Source organism: Schistosoma haematobium, chromosome ZW (genome assembly GCF_000699445.3).
Source record: "Schistosoma haematobium chromosome ZW, whole genome shotgun sequence".
Taxonomy (NCBI): Eukaryota; Metazoa; Platyhelminthes; class Trematoda; order Strigeidida; family Schistosomatidae; genus Schistosoma; species Schistosoma haematobium.
Window position 1 is genome coordinate 57,379,752 of NC_067195.1, and position 14,470 is coordinate 57,394,221.

Below are 14,470 nucleotides of genomic sequence, written 5' to 3' on the forward strand. Positions count from 1 at the left end.
TCAGAGTTGATGTTCACTCTGAAACTCGAAATCAGTAATATTCACTTCAAATGTCTTCACGTTATTCACTTAGCTGTTTGTGAACTAAGACAATATCGAGGTAAGACGCATAGGATGTACATATGATAATAAGAGACAGATCAATTGCAGTCCTAAACATCCATGGGAAGATTCAAGTAAACAATACCAAGGGAATTAAATCACATTGTTAAAAATTATGTCTTTCATAAATACTGGTAAGTTGTCTGACGAATTTTAATTTCATGACCATCATGATGGTTTAACTTAATCAGTCCCTAAATATGGACTACTTTTTATGGTTCATTAAAATAAACTAAAGTTAGTAGCGAAGAACTATTAGAAATATAAAATATTATGAAAGTATCATGATACCATATTACATTATAGTCCTTTAGTGTGATCGTATATTTAATAACAAACACGTTTTTCTCCAGGAGTTTATGAATATATAATAAAATTTAAACGTTGGTCATTAATTAAAAGATCACAAGCAGTTTCCCAGACGGTATCATAATACATCTGACAATCGTGTTTCAAGGTAATTGGTATTCTTCAAGATTGCTATGTGAGCATATGTGAGAATTAATTAGTCAATCATGACGTTGATTCTTAGCAAGGATGTTAAAACAAAACTTTTATTAAACTTCTTAACTATGGTATTCTTTATAGCCCGAAAACCAACCTACTTAGTATATATATATATAATATCACATGTTTACACTCGTAACTCATGTAGGGAATATATTTATTGAATCAAATCTTTCAACAGTAATAAATTCTTGGCTTATCTTACAAGATCCTGGTTAAGATGAAAAAAAGGCAGTGTTCATATAGATCACATTGGGAAGAACTGTAACATATATTTTCTCCTCTATACAATTAATTACCAATCCACTGATTTACTTTGAAATAAACTAATACATTTATTTCAAGATATCACAATCATTTGACATATATCAAACGAAAATGGGGTAGGTGTGGAGGGGGGGGAGGGAATAATTTCATAAGAAAACATGTTCGAAGATAAAAATAAAAAACTATTGTTTTTTGCATCATAAGTCATTATGGATGTTTATTTCTACTAATTTTTTTTCGAAAAAAAACAGTTTTACATCAAAACAAGTTTGACAGTTGAATAAAACAAACAAACAAACAAAAGTTAAGATCATGAAATAGATAACTTTTAAGAAAAGGTGAAAAAGATCAAGGTAGATTAGATACAAATGACATTTCAAACAATCTGACACTGATGATAAATTTTTATTGTATACGGGAAAACAATTTTAATGCAAAGAAAAAAAAGGAAAGAAGAGAAAAAAAAGATAATATTGTACATCTCAAGTACATTGACAATGATTGCTGCTTTAAATATAATGAAACGTAATGAATCGAAAAGTTGCTTTTCTTCGCTGTTTTCATATAAAATTATCAATTGTGATTTATTACCTATAAATTGATCTTATTATTTATTCTAATTAAATATTTTTGTATCTTGGCAAAATATATAAATGATAGGAGATGATACTGTTTATTATTGCTAATATTTTTTTGTTTGCAAATCTATTGATAAAAAATCTACGTAAAATTTATCCTAATTCTTGTGAGTTGGGAGACTGTTTATGAATATAGTGATCTTGATTAGTGCTGTTCGAGATAGGAGGGTGGTTTTTACTTCCCGGTTGCCTACAATGTGGAAGGGTTTTTCTGGAGGTACATGAAAAGGAAAATGGGTTAGGGGTGGTTTTAGTAAATTGACAGCGTGGCCGCAGTGCCCAAGGGACAACTGTTTGAGGTTGGTCATGCACAAACGTTTTGTGAGTAATTTTCGTGTTAGCTTCGTACTAATTGGAAGCTTACTGATGGAGATGGAAATTCGTGGGATAAGGCGAGATGTGCATTTTTAGGGTCGACTTTTTCTAACTCCACCCCTCCTTTTAGGAGGGCAGCACCGCTCTTATGCTGGTTGTCTGAAGGATACACCTTACTGCCGTTACACCTCTGTACAGTCAGGAGTACGACTTCGCCTACGGACTTTAGGTTTGCTGCTTTTAAACTTACCGCTTTTCAACGTGACAATTGTTTTAACCAGTATAGCTCGATTGGTTCACGATAGGCAGACCCGACCACCACGTCAAGGTAGCAACAACGGTGAGGTCTCTTAATTCAACGTGTATAAATGTCAATTTAAGTAAAATTTTCTAGAAGTTTTCGTGGCATCTGCTGATTAAATGTGATGCTTTCAGACGTTTTATGGCTTCTAAAGAACTTGTTGTGGATTCCTCGAGGCATCACAACAAGAAATTTAGGATAACGTGACTTATTTTCAAACAACACTACTCTGTTAAACAGATGATCGTAATAAAAAATAAAGCGTCAAGAAGTATTTTAATGAATTGTTCTCTTTCAAATTTATCAACTAAAAAAATTGTTGTTCCAAGTTTTTGATAGGTTCGCTAATCAATCAATTTTAATCATATTCACATCAACATAGGTAACAAACATGAGAAGATTCTATTGACCACTTATCAGACTTATGCTTTTATGTAAATTTATACAGTTCTTTACTTAAATATGATTTTTGATTGTTCAAATGTTAAGAAATATGATAGGATAGCTTGCTGCATAAACAATAGGATACCAGCAAAACTATAGTTTACGTAGTAATAAAATTGTAAATGCTCATTTACGTTTCACTTTCTAAATCTTTCCAATTAAATAACTTTCATTCAACTGAATACCTATTGTTTTAAATGGTTATTTGTTTCTTCTCTATTTCATTAGATTGTCTTCCTTATTTTACATCGTTAATCATCGTCATCACTATCAAAACAAATAAAATTCTGAAACCATCCGTAAAGTTATATGCAAATCAATGAAATGCCAAAAAAAATGTAAATTCACTAAAATCATTGACAGAAACATTTGCATATAAGTAGAACAGTTGATTTCATAGAAAAATATTCTCATAAATAATTTTACTAGAGTTTTAATATAAACTGATTTCACAAACCAGTATGATTAAAAAGGAAACAAAACGTTACAAAAGGAAATCAATTCTAGTCAAATCCAATATACAGAACTGTTAGGGGTTTTTGTTTACGATAGTAGGTTCGTAAACAACTTATGATATGGATTTTATTTTGTTTTGGATTATCATTACAAAAATTTACTACTGACTAGAGAAAACTATGTATTAAATCCAGATGTTGAAATGGACTGTTTACAACTTGAAAAAAAGTACTTCAGAACTTCAGCATTTTAGTCGTTATGTTTAAACTGATGAAATCATTAAGTGTATCAAGTATTTTTATTTACTTAAATATATTGTGAGTTATTAATGTCTTTATCTATTACTAAACAAATGATCATAGATCGTTCGAAGTTAAACATCAATGCCGTTGGATGACGGACGGCTCAGTGGTATAGAGGTTAAGCGCTCAATTACGAGACGGAACGTTCTGGGTTCAAATCCCATGAGCGAGTTCGTAGATGCGCACTATTGAGGAATCCCATACTAGGACGAAACGGCCGTCCAGTGTTTCCAGGTTTTCTATAATGGTCTAGCTTTAATTGACTCATGAATTCAACTACAATTGTTATTATTTAAGAATATTTAATTAAAGGTACTATATGATGTGAAATAATGTTAAAAATCTCTTGCTAAATATTTTCAAACGTCTAAGACTTAAGCTTTATCGACAATAATTAGAAACTTGGTTTTAAAGGAAAATGGATGTTTAGTCGTTAGTCTACCTGTCATAGAATGCCTAAAGTTGTAAGTACTTGTTCCTATAATTATGAGGCAACTATCATGAAGATAGGTCAAGTTAACTCTGTAATCATATGATATGAGTGAATTTAACCGCTAACACGTTTCAAAAGCATTCAATTTTAAAAAATACATTCACTCACTACAACTAATGTTTTCCAGGGACTTGACATACGGTTATCATATTCTGGGCCAAAATAGGATTTGACTTGTAGTACGTACACGGTTGGTAAGCTGAGATTACTGACTTCTATTTCGTTATTATTCCAAGAAACAAGAAACGATGGCGGATGTTTTTCTTCCAAAATACGTACTGTTGGAATCGGGGGCAAGATTGCTGTCAAATTCAAGCATAAAACAGAAAATAAGTGATGTACTCAAATTACAACTGTGATGTACCAAAACTTTCAAGATTTTTTAGTCACTAAATACGAAGTATCATCGAGATTCCTGGTTCCCTTTTAGACTAACGTATTTACAAGTATTGATGTTGGTTATGTTAAATGTCGTTTGTTTTAAACTGAGCTGAATAAAATTTTTATGAATCTCTTAAAAATGTGTAGCTTTGTTAAGGTGGGAAACATGATGAGAAAGTTACGCTCATCAGCTTCAGTCATCCGACTAATCCTTAAAATATAAAACAGAAAAATATTCAAGTTTCATTTTTCATTTTTCTACGATTGTGCCTAATCGAAGTGTCCCTATATCAACTGTTATCATTCATCTATCTAAATTCTATGCTCACTTGTATTTATACCGATTTGGATTTAATGCATAAACGTTATACAGATCGTTTTTAGACGATAAACGTCATAATGCCAACGCTGATTTTGCAAATTACTCTCATCTAAATAATTATTGATTGAATTCAATCACAGTCCAGGTCAAACAAATACAAACTCTGTTCTATTACGTTCATGTAGTCACTTCTAGACCAATGAGTTGTCTATATTATAAAAGCGAATATAGGTTAGTTGGTTTTAATTAGACTTATTTCTGTTTCTAATACTGCGTTTAGATAGAATTTCAGATATAATCTTAAGGTAATATTAATTTATTTTAGAATAAATCTGTCAACTCTCTCATAGTTAAGTGGCAAAATATCATAACTGTCAAACAAAAGGGAGAATATTCTTTGTTTAAATATTATTATGGGCGTACAATAGTAAAATTTCATGACAATTACTTCAACAAACATTTTGAAAGCAATCCATTGTTTTGAGTTATATTGAAACATGCACGAGACCTTATGGCCTCCATATTATAGTTCTCATTATTCCTGATGAAGTTTTGTTCTGTGAGCTTTCATAGTTCTTCTGAACGACATTGTCAGCACAAACTTCAGGTAGAAGTGAAGCGGACGATGTCGTTCAGAAGAACAATGAAAGCTCCACAACCAAACAATCCAGATAAGAGAACAAAACTCCATCAAAATAATCTTTAAGAGCTACAAATCTTTTCTATTACCTCATTATTTCTAGTAAGGAAAATGGGGTGCCTTTCTTAGATAAAGTTTAACCCCTTTTATTATTAATCTTTATTTTTCCACTCAGTTTTAGACGGTTATCTTTTCCTAGATTTGAAAAATGTAAACGTGTGATAAGATTAACTGTTCTGGAAGATATTTCTCATCGATTTCATTACTAAGGTTGTGATTCAATTTGAAAATGAAAACATATGCAGTGACATTTGTTTTAGCAACTTTTGATATAGCAGTGGAATCTGGAAACACGAAGATTCAAACTCTTAAGGATAAAATTTAATTACAACGGCTTTTAAATTATTTTCATGTTATTATTTTAACCTTCTATATGAAATTACCTTTATTAAATAAGGCTTGTTTGCATTGTGATTGACAGCATTTATCTTGCTTTTGTGGACATTCAGCATCAACTGTGCAGCTGGTTATTTCATTAATTGCACTGCTATGATGTGTAAACCAAGAATTCTCCAGCATATTGGTTTTTAATCCGTTGTCGCTCTCAGGTAAAGAGATGGGTTTGTCCAAATTAAACTGTGAAGATTCGGAAGACTCATGTGATGGATAATTCTGAACATCATTTTTGACAGATACTAAATTTGGTATGCGGTGAATTGCAAGGCCAATCTGTTCGGGGCAATCACCAGAGCGTCTCTTCAATGCTGCGTCTAAGGATCGGCAACCAGTAAGACATGACCATCCACTAGGTGAATCACCAGACTAAACAATAAAGAAATCATTTAATCTAAGTGTATTGAACTGATTATTAAATTACACAGTTTATGAAACCGTCTACTTATGTTCATCGTTTTAAATTAGTCATTGGAATAATTAGCATTTGCAACCTTTGTGTTAGCACTAGATGGCATGTATTCACTGTGTAATAAGATAATGATTAGTGTAGCGAACGAGAACACAAGTGGAGACAATCGAATGCATTTGAACACAAATAACAGAACATCTTAGTAAAATCTGAAAATTATACGATAAATACTTCATTTGCGAAATGTTAATCAACCGTCTCAAATCTCACTATTCCTTTTGCAAATATCAGTCAATCGTTTCGGAATTCATTGTTCTTTCGTTTCCACATCAATCATTCTTTGTTCTCGTTCTCTTTCCTTTGAACTTTTTAATCTTCTGCCTCCAGACATTTCTCTTTCGATTTATGATACTACTTATATCTGTCGGAATCAGTAGTACACACCACATTAGTATCACACAAATAACTACATAAGTGCTTCAACATCTATGCTCATTTTCAGTATTCCGATCAGAAAGTGAGCAAAATGAAATTGAGTCCATATTCAATAAGGTTAAATCTACTTCTGAAATTATTTGACACATTTGGATAGAAAATGAATTTTATTCATATTATCGTGAAAGTAACTAAAAAACACACTAAACCACTTATATTTGACATTACAACTCACCCTTCTAATATCAGATCTAATGAATATATACACAACGACAAAAAAACTGTTTAAGTTAACTTTCTCACACTGTACTACATAGTTCTTTATATTGTTCACTATAATTAATGGTCCTTATCTTGTAAAGTTTTAATAATAAGTTACAAATAAGTACTATCTTATACTTTTGTTCATTTTATGTTCATAATTAAGATATTTATGGTATTATGAACTTATCAGATTACATTTTCTCCCTATGACTATGTGATTAGGTTATTATTATTTTATTGAGATCATGAATCGATTGATGTTAGACCGCCATTAAAAACCTGGGAGCAGTGAACGGTCGTTTTGTCCTAAAATATGCGACTCCTCACCATTGCGCATCCGCGATCTTGCTCGCGAACGCCTAACCTCTAGACCACTGAGCCGGTATCCAACGGTGTTAATGTCTAACTTCCATCGATCCATGTACAGATACGCAAATATTCATCCAATGTCTGAGGTAGATACCCTTCTCTACCTATCTATTCATTATCTAATTATTCATTTGGAAATTTATTTGACTAAAACTGCTTCATGTAAATTTACCTAGAAAATGTTATTTTAGTATTAAAAAAACGAAAGAACATAATGTGAGATTGGTTATTTAGTATCTGCGATACTACACTCTGACAGTTTTGCAAGTTTGTTTCATGTTGTTTATGTTTGTTTGGTTTTTCTAATATTTTCAATCTTCTATTTTGTAAATAGTATTGAATATCGTGTGTAGTTTGTAAAAAATAATACTTTCGATATTACTTATGACAAATTTGTTATTCATCATAATTCAAATCTAAGAACCATTGGATACTTGATAGCAAATGTTCCATCGTAAGTTTAGATAATTCATACGTTCAAACTTAACAATAACCACATGGATATAAGTATAACTCATTCATTGAATTGGCTGGATTTTAAATATTCGAATAATATTATTACTTCCACAAAAGCATGTAATGTTAGGTGTAATATTACACAAAATCCACACCAATCCACAGTTTTCATGAACAGTTTACTGGACAAAAACTCGTCAATTTGACTGTTTCTGACATTTACACAATCGAAAAAAAGAAAAAAACAGTGTAAGCTCCAGTTTTATCAACCTAGATTTATTCTTTGTAAATCTGTGGTATAAGTTTAAAATCAGCCTTTTCAGTTATTACAATCATATCGAAATTCACATTGACAAAGTGAAGTGATTGTTCAGAATGAACATATAAAGATTTATATCTATTGTCATCTCATTGTAGAATTTGTCAAGTAGTTTTTGAAAGACAATAAGAAAAGTATGACAATGAGCTTAATATTGAATTTTGTCTACCGATAATGGTTACATTTGTAACGAAATATGGCAGTAAAAATCTTATGCTTTACATAACAGCACAGAAACGTCAGATGAAACTTGAAGATACACATTTTTAGATAGAGATTTTCTTTAGTAAGCTTGAACGTTTGTGAAGGGAAAGTTATTAGGTCATCTGTTCATATTAGAGCTCTGGTCATTGATAGTTTACTAGGTGTTACATAATCAATATAAGGTTTCACAAAGTATCGTTTGTAATGAATCTTGTGTTGAATATAATTTTACATTTATCTGTTAACACTTACCATGATTATAAGGAGTTTAGTAAAATCAACGTTTTAATAGTTGTGTACTGAGCATTCCAGTATTAGTATTCTTTGTTTTAACAGTGGTAATTCCTTAGTAACTTATTTAGTCTAATTTATAACAAGTTGATGCTTGTTGTGATGAAGTTACTCGATTAGAATGAAATCTTTACATAAATTTTAAGATGCTACCAGTTCATAAGTAATCAAAAAAGTCAGATGATTTTCTATACATACAACTGACCTCAGAGCATACTGGTACAACTGAGGTTACAATTTGTATCAAAACATTTTCACGACTTTGCTAATCGCAAAACTATCGTGGTAAGTAGTATAAAATGTGATAACGACTTCAGAGTCACTTTGTATATATATACATTATTCTTCATAAAAGGAAAGAGGAGATATGTGAGTGTAAATGATAATTACAGTAATTAACAAAATTAACTGTTCTCTTTGTAATTGTAAGTGAAGTAAGCTAGTTTTAAATAGAATATGGGAAAAACAAAAAATTTATCAGCATTCACTCATTGATGAAAAAACTTTCTGAATGGAATATTCTATTGACGAATTGAATAGTGAAGAAATCATAAGTTACAGATGTTTAGTGAATATAGTTGGAAATGATACTCAAAGAAATGAAGAAAATAAAGCACAATTTTAAAAAATAGCATAATGCAAACATGTATATTACATTATAATTAAAGAAACATACCTCGCACATCTTTATGCAGTCACTATAAAAGCGATCTGAATCGCAAGCTTGTTCACACTATCAAAAATAAATGACAAAATGGGTTTCTATTTGACAACTTGCAAAAGTAATACTTACATATTTTAGATAACTTTAATAAAAAGAAATACATACAGCTTGATTTGAATTAGCCCATCATTCCTGAACCCTTATCCTTAAAATGGGGAAGTATTTAATATTTTCTGAGTTGTAGAATGACATATTTTAATCGTTTCTGTCTATGACTAGGTACAAGAAAAAGTTGTTGCTGATATCATTTAGTCAGACATTTATGTTGGAATTCAATCGTTTACAATTAAAAATCTACACTCTCCTTAGTATATACTGACCAACATTAAATGACGTCGCTGTTACCTGATACACTTTTTAGATGAATGAATGTCATTAGTCAAGATTTGCTTTTATTCGCTTTATTGTTACCACGTGATTAATACAAAAGTAACTTGTAGGACTAAAATCCTTTTCTGAATTTCCTAATTTCAAAATATTCTTCATTTGATGTTAGCTTTTGTAGACTGAATAATCGTCATCAATTGTTACCTAATACGTCCTTCATCTTCCTCAAACTTTGTTTTAGTTTACTAAATGCTCACACTATTTACATCTAAATATTTGAAATCATTGAAACTAAAGTAATAAATCGATGGTGCAGAGGCTAGTTTATCACTTAAACACTAGAGAGATTTTGATCGTTTTTTTAATGATTAATTTACATGGTTTTTGTTTTGTAAATCAATTTAAGCTAGTTGCTATTCAACACGTTAAGTTGATATTCACATTTTCAAAGTTCAGTTTCAACTTAATCTACAAGCTGAGCTTCTCGAATATTGTATCTTTAAGTTTGTTGGCATTATTTAAACAATAAGCATCAATCAAGAGTTAAGTTGATAATGAAAGTCACCAAGTTTAAACAATTTATCCATCTATTAACCTCGAATCTATAAAGTTAAAAACAATTGACTATGATCTATAACTACTGTTTTAAAAATCAATTAATTTAAGAACAAATTTTAACAGTCATCTTTCATGAATCCTGCACAGCAATCACCGCTCAAATAGTTATTCTGTCATTAAATTACTGACTTCGATAATATTCACATTTACGGTCATTTTACTTGAATACTGAATTCATACATAATAAAACGAAATCAGCTGACTACTCATTTGTCTTTTTGAGAAAGGGTTCACCTTTGAAGATAATATTGCTCACCATTAAGTTCAATTTAACCATAAAGTACTATCTGATAATATACAAATTCATATTTTAAAACGTCTACAAAAACTGCATTTTATTACATGCATTATATAAGCTTACTTCATCATAGTACAAAAATCCAGGAGACAATTGACTGCATTTATCACGAAGTTGAACTGGAAATTTCATTAAGTTATTCACAATCTCTTCGATCTGATTTTTCGTCGAAACAAAAGTAAAAAAAAGAAAGAAGATAAAACCATAAGAAAATGAATAAAAACAATATGATTCATTAATCTTAACTGACCTTAAGGTGTGCCAAAGTGTTTGCTCATCTAGTTTAGATTTAGAAAACAAACTTTATATTGATTAATATAACCTTTAACCCCAAAGTTACTAAAGAAGAATGACTATTTTTTTTTAAGCAAAAATGAAAAAGAAAATAATTTCACTGAGCAAACAATTTGAGATAATTACGTTTATTTAAATTTATTCATTTTGGTTCTGACCTTAAAAAAAAAGAAAAGAAAACTGAGAAAATATAATAAAGGAAGATGAATTGTGTAGGAAACATGAAATAAGAGTCTAATGAAATCTTATATATCTATCTATCTATCTTACAGTAAACGGTTTATTTTGTAAAAAAATAAATGGGATAGAAGAATATCTAGTGATTACGCCTTTTCATTGCCTTTCTCATGAAGTAAAATACACAACTTAATTTTATTGCTACGTCTAATAGCAAATAAGTTGTAAAGTGATTAAGGTGAATAGTAGACCTCCTACTGTGCATTAACAAAACAACAACAAAAATGAGTTAAAACTTAGTTCATATCGAATATTTTTTTAGAATGATAATTAAATAGAGAAGGTAAATGTAGATTACTGTGCAAAATCAACAAAAAGAATAAATAAATAAAATATCCAAAATATTCAAAAAATCTACTGAAAAAAGAAAAGTTTTTTGCGGGGGGGGGAAAGTAGCTAGTTGATTTTCAACTGATTTTTTTTCTGGTATCTTGTAGATTTAAAATGAGTTTAAACAAATATAACATGCAAGGAGTTACTGATATAAATGATATAAAGAAAAGTCAATTTAAGTTTAAGTTTATTAAGCAAAGACGGATAATGGCTAGCAGTGGAATCCAGGATGCACGTTTCGTCCTATTTGAGACTCTTCACTTGGATGTACCTGCATCTCACAGGTGATGGTCACTCTGGGACTCGAACCCGGAGTTGAATCCTTTGGGCAAGATCGTGGATGCGCACTGTTGTGGTGTGTGTTATTGATGTCGATTCATATAAGTATTATGTATCATCAATCGAAAGTGAAATGTTTGGAGGCATAAGGTTAAGAAGATCAAAGAAAAGAGAACGAGAACAAAAAACGAATGATCTGGAAACGAAAAAACAGTAAAGTCTAAAACGATTGACTGACATTTTGTTCTGTAATTTTGTGTTCAAATACATTCGATTGCCCCAGCTTGTGTTCACGGTCACTATATTAGTATTCTCCAATTGAACCTGTGGATTATCACTCCACTTCTTATCCATTTCCCATTATATGTTAGAGTTTCTTATCTTATGTTTAAGATTATGATATGTTTGAATAGTACTGGGAAATTATTTCAGATAAATGAAATTCACTCATAAACTAATACCAGGTGATAATGAAATCAAATCAAATTGATTGTATATTTAATTATAAAAATACTAAGGCAACTTTGTTCTTCATCATAAACTTATCAAACAACAGTTGAGATGAAAGTTTGAAATTTCACATATCAAAGACAAAAGAAAAAAATTATCAAGACTTTGAAAGTTAAGGTATCTTTTAGAAATATTAGACACATGAAACCTATGAAGTTTATTATGCTGCCTTATTTAAAATAGATTATATCAAGTTGTGGATTATTCTGATTATTAGGATTGGATTTAACAAAATATATATTTCTCAGAGTATTTAAATGTTATATTCTCATGATTTAACAGTCAGATATTTAACCGTATCTAGTACATAGATCGTATATCTAAGTAAATTATTTCGGCGAGATTATAATTTATGGACGAACCAATTAGGTATTAGATAACAGGTATTGGATTTTGGCTCGAAATTTACTCGTCCATTTGGTTAAATAAAGTTTCGGCATTATAGTTGATGTTAGTTCATGACGAAAACCGTAAATCTAATTCCTAACCTTAACCATCAACTGTAAACCATAATTCGAATTCCTCACACTAATTTATTGCCCTCACGCGGTCCTAGTTATCAGGTAGACACTCTCAAGGTCAGTCTAGCGTCGCTCATAAATTATAGTCTTACCATTATTTCTCTTAATCTAATACATATACATTATTGACTGGACCATTAGTTTTTAATAATTATTCACAAAAAAACATTTTGACTTAAGGTTATAAAATCAGCTAGTGCAGAACTCAAGAAAAAAGTATGTTCAATTGGTAATTACTAACCGTTGTAATCAATCTTACTTCCTACCGAACTACCTAACATGATATCAAATTCTCTATTTTGACTTATGTATAATCATTATTTAAAATAACCTCTTAATAACTAACATATAAATGAATCCATCTCATGAACTAAAGGTAATGAAAAAAATGTGAATGCAAGCATTCGATCCAACTACCATCTTTGTGTTTTCTTTCATAGGAATATTCATTGGTAATAAAAAGTAATTTACATTGAAACTAATCAGTTAATTGATTTTAAATGTACGTTTTATTCTTTTACTCAAAATTTATACATTTTTCTATTTAGCTTAGTTCTGAAATGTAAATATTAATGTTCTTGCATAAAGATGACTTTACAATTCTTTTTTGGCCCTTTCCGAGTTTACCACATTGAAGCAGAGTATATAGTTACTGTGTAACAAAAAAATATGACATAGAAACTTGATTTTATTACAAGATTGATAATCATAGTGATATGAATCCCTTTTAAATTGAAAACAAAAAAATCAAATAAATTGGATAGATTTTTTTATTAGATAAATTTCTGAAGGGGTTTTGTGGAGATTTTAGAAATTTCACTGATTGAAATCAGTGGTCTAGTTGGTTAAGCGCCCTGCGCGAGACTGATAGATCGTGAGTCCGAATCTCGCAGGGTGCGGTATCATGGATGCGCACTTCTGAGGAGTCCCATACTAGGACGAAACGGCTGTCCAGTGCTTCCAGATTTTCCATGGTGGTCTAACTTCAATTGACTCATGATTTCAATCAGTGAGATAAATTTCTCTTAAATGGTTCAAAATGTCTATCCTGTTCAAATATGATATTAAATGTTCATTGAATGTCATAACAATAATAATAATGAAAAACACTATATAAATAACATGAACTTAGTCGAGAAGATGTAGAATTGTTTTGTATTGAAGTATCAATTCGAAGTTCAATGACATTATTTATCGATCAGGAAATAATGTGAAATAGAAAACCCTGGAGATTATGAGATAGATCTATATATGTAAAAGTTTAACAGAACATCAGGATCAAAGGTAAAAGATATGACAAATGGAAAGGTTGACAACAACATTAACTGTAATGCTTAAGATTTCAGTATATTAAATGACTAATTTCAACTTTATTCTCATCATATTCATTTTTTCATCTACTTGAAAATCGTTGGATTATAAGTTGAATATTGTATAAATTGATCTGATGATAATACAGACTGTGGAGATTTGTTTTTACTAGAGAAACTTTCATGACAGTGTCTTATATACAGATTGATATTGTAATACGCAATACTATAAGCTCAGGATTTATTATCATATCAAATGATTAAACACATATAATCTCATAATACTTTGAAATTAGTCATATTTTGTTTCATTATAAAGATTGACTTGATCTCAACATAAAATGTACATCAAAGTAAACATGTCATACAAAGAGCGGCTTGAAAAGTTGAACCTCTTTACTCTGTCCTATCGCAGACTAAGGGGAGATCTAATTTTGGTGTACAGAATATTGAGAAATGATTTCGGACCTAACTTATCCTCTCATTTTCTTCCCACTAGATCGAGACATTTCAGAGGACATAGCATGCGAGTAGAAAAGCCAAGAATGAACAAAATACCCGCGGCATACAGGTTTTCACACTGAGTCATCAGTACTTGGAACCTGCTGCCTGAAGTTGTGGTGTCCGCACCTTCAATTGTCTCTTTCA

General features: G+C 30.5%; 1 protein-coding gene across 1 annotated transcript in view; it reads right to left on the reverse strand.

Annotated features, from left to right (window-relative positions):
* The window catches only part of MS3_00010433 (uncharacterized protein), a gene marked incomplete at its 5' end in the record, with an annotated part of 46,430 nt that overhangs the window by 17,426 nt on the left and 14,534 nt on the right, over positions 1–14,470 (reverse strand). The window contains 4 exons of the mRNA XM_035731763.2: positions 3,934–4,127; positions 5,612–5,990; positions 9,048–9,104; positions 10,402–10,494. Coding sequence (XP_035589729.1) covers positions 3,934–4,127; positions 5,612–5,990; positions 9,048–9,104; positions 10,402–10,494 — 723 coding nt within the window. The remainder of the gene's footprint in view (positions 1–3,933; positions 4,128–5,611; positions 5,991–9,047; positions 9,105–10,401; positions 10,495–14,470) is intronic.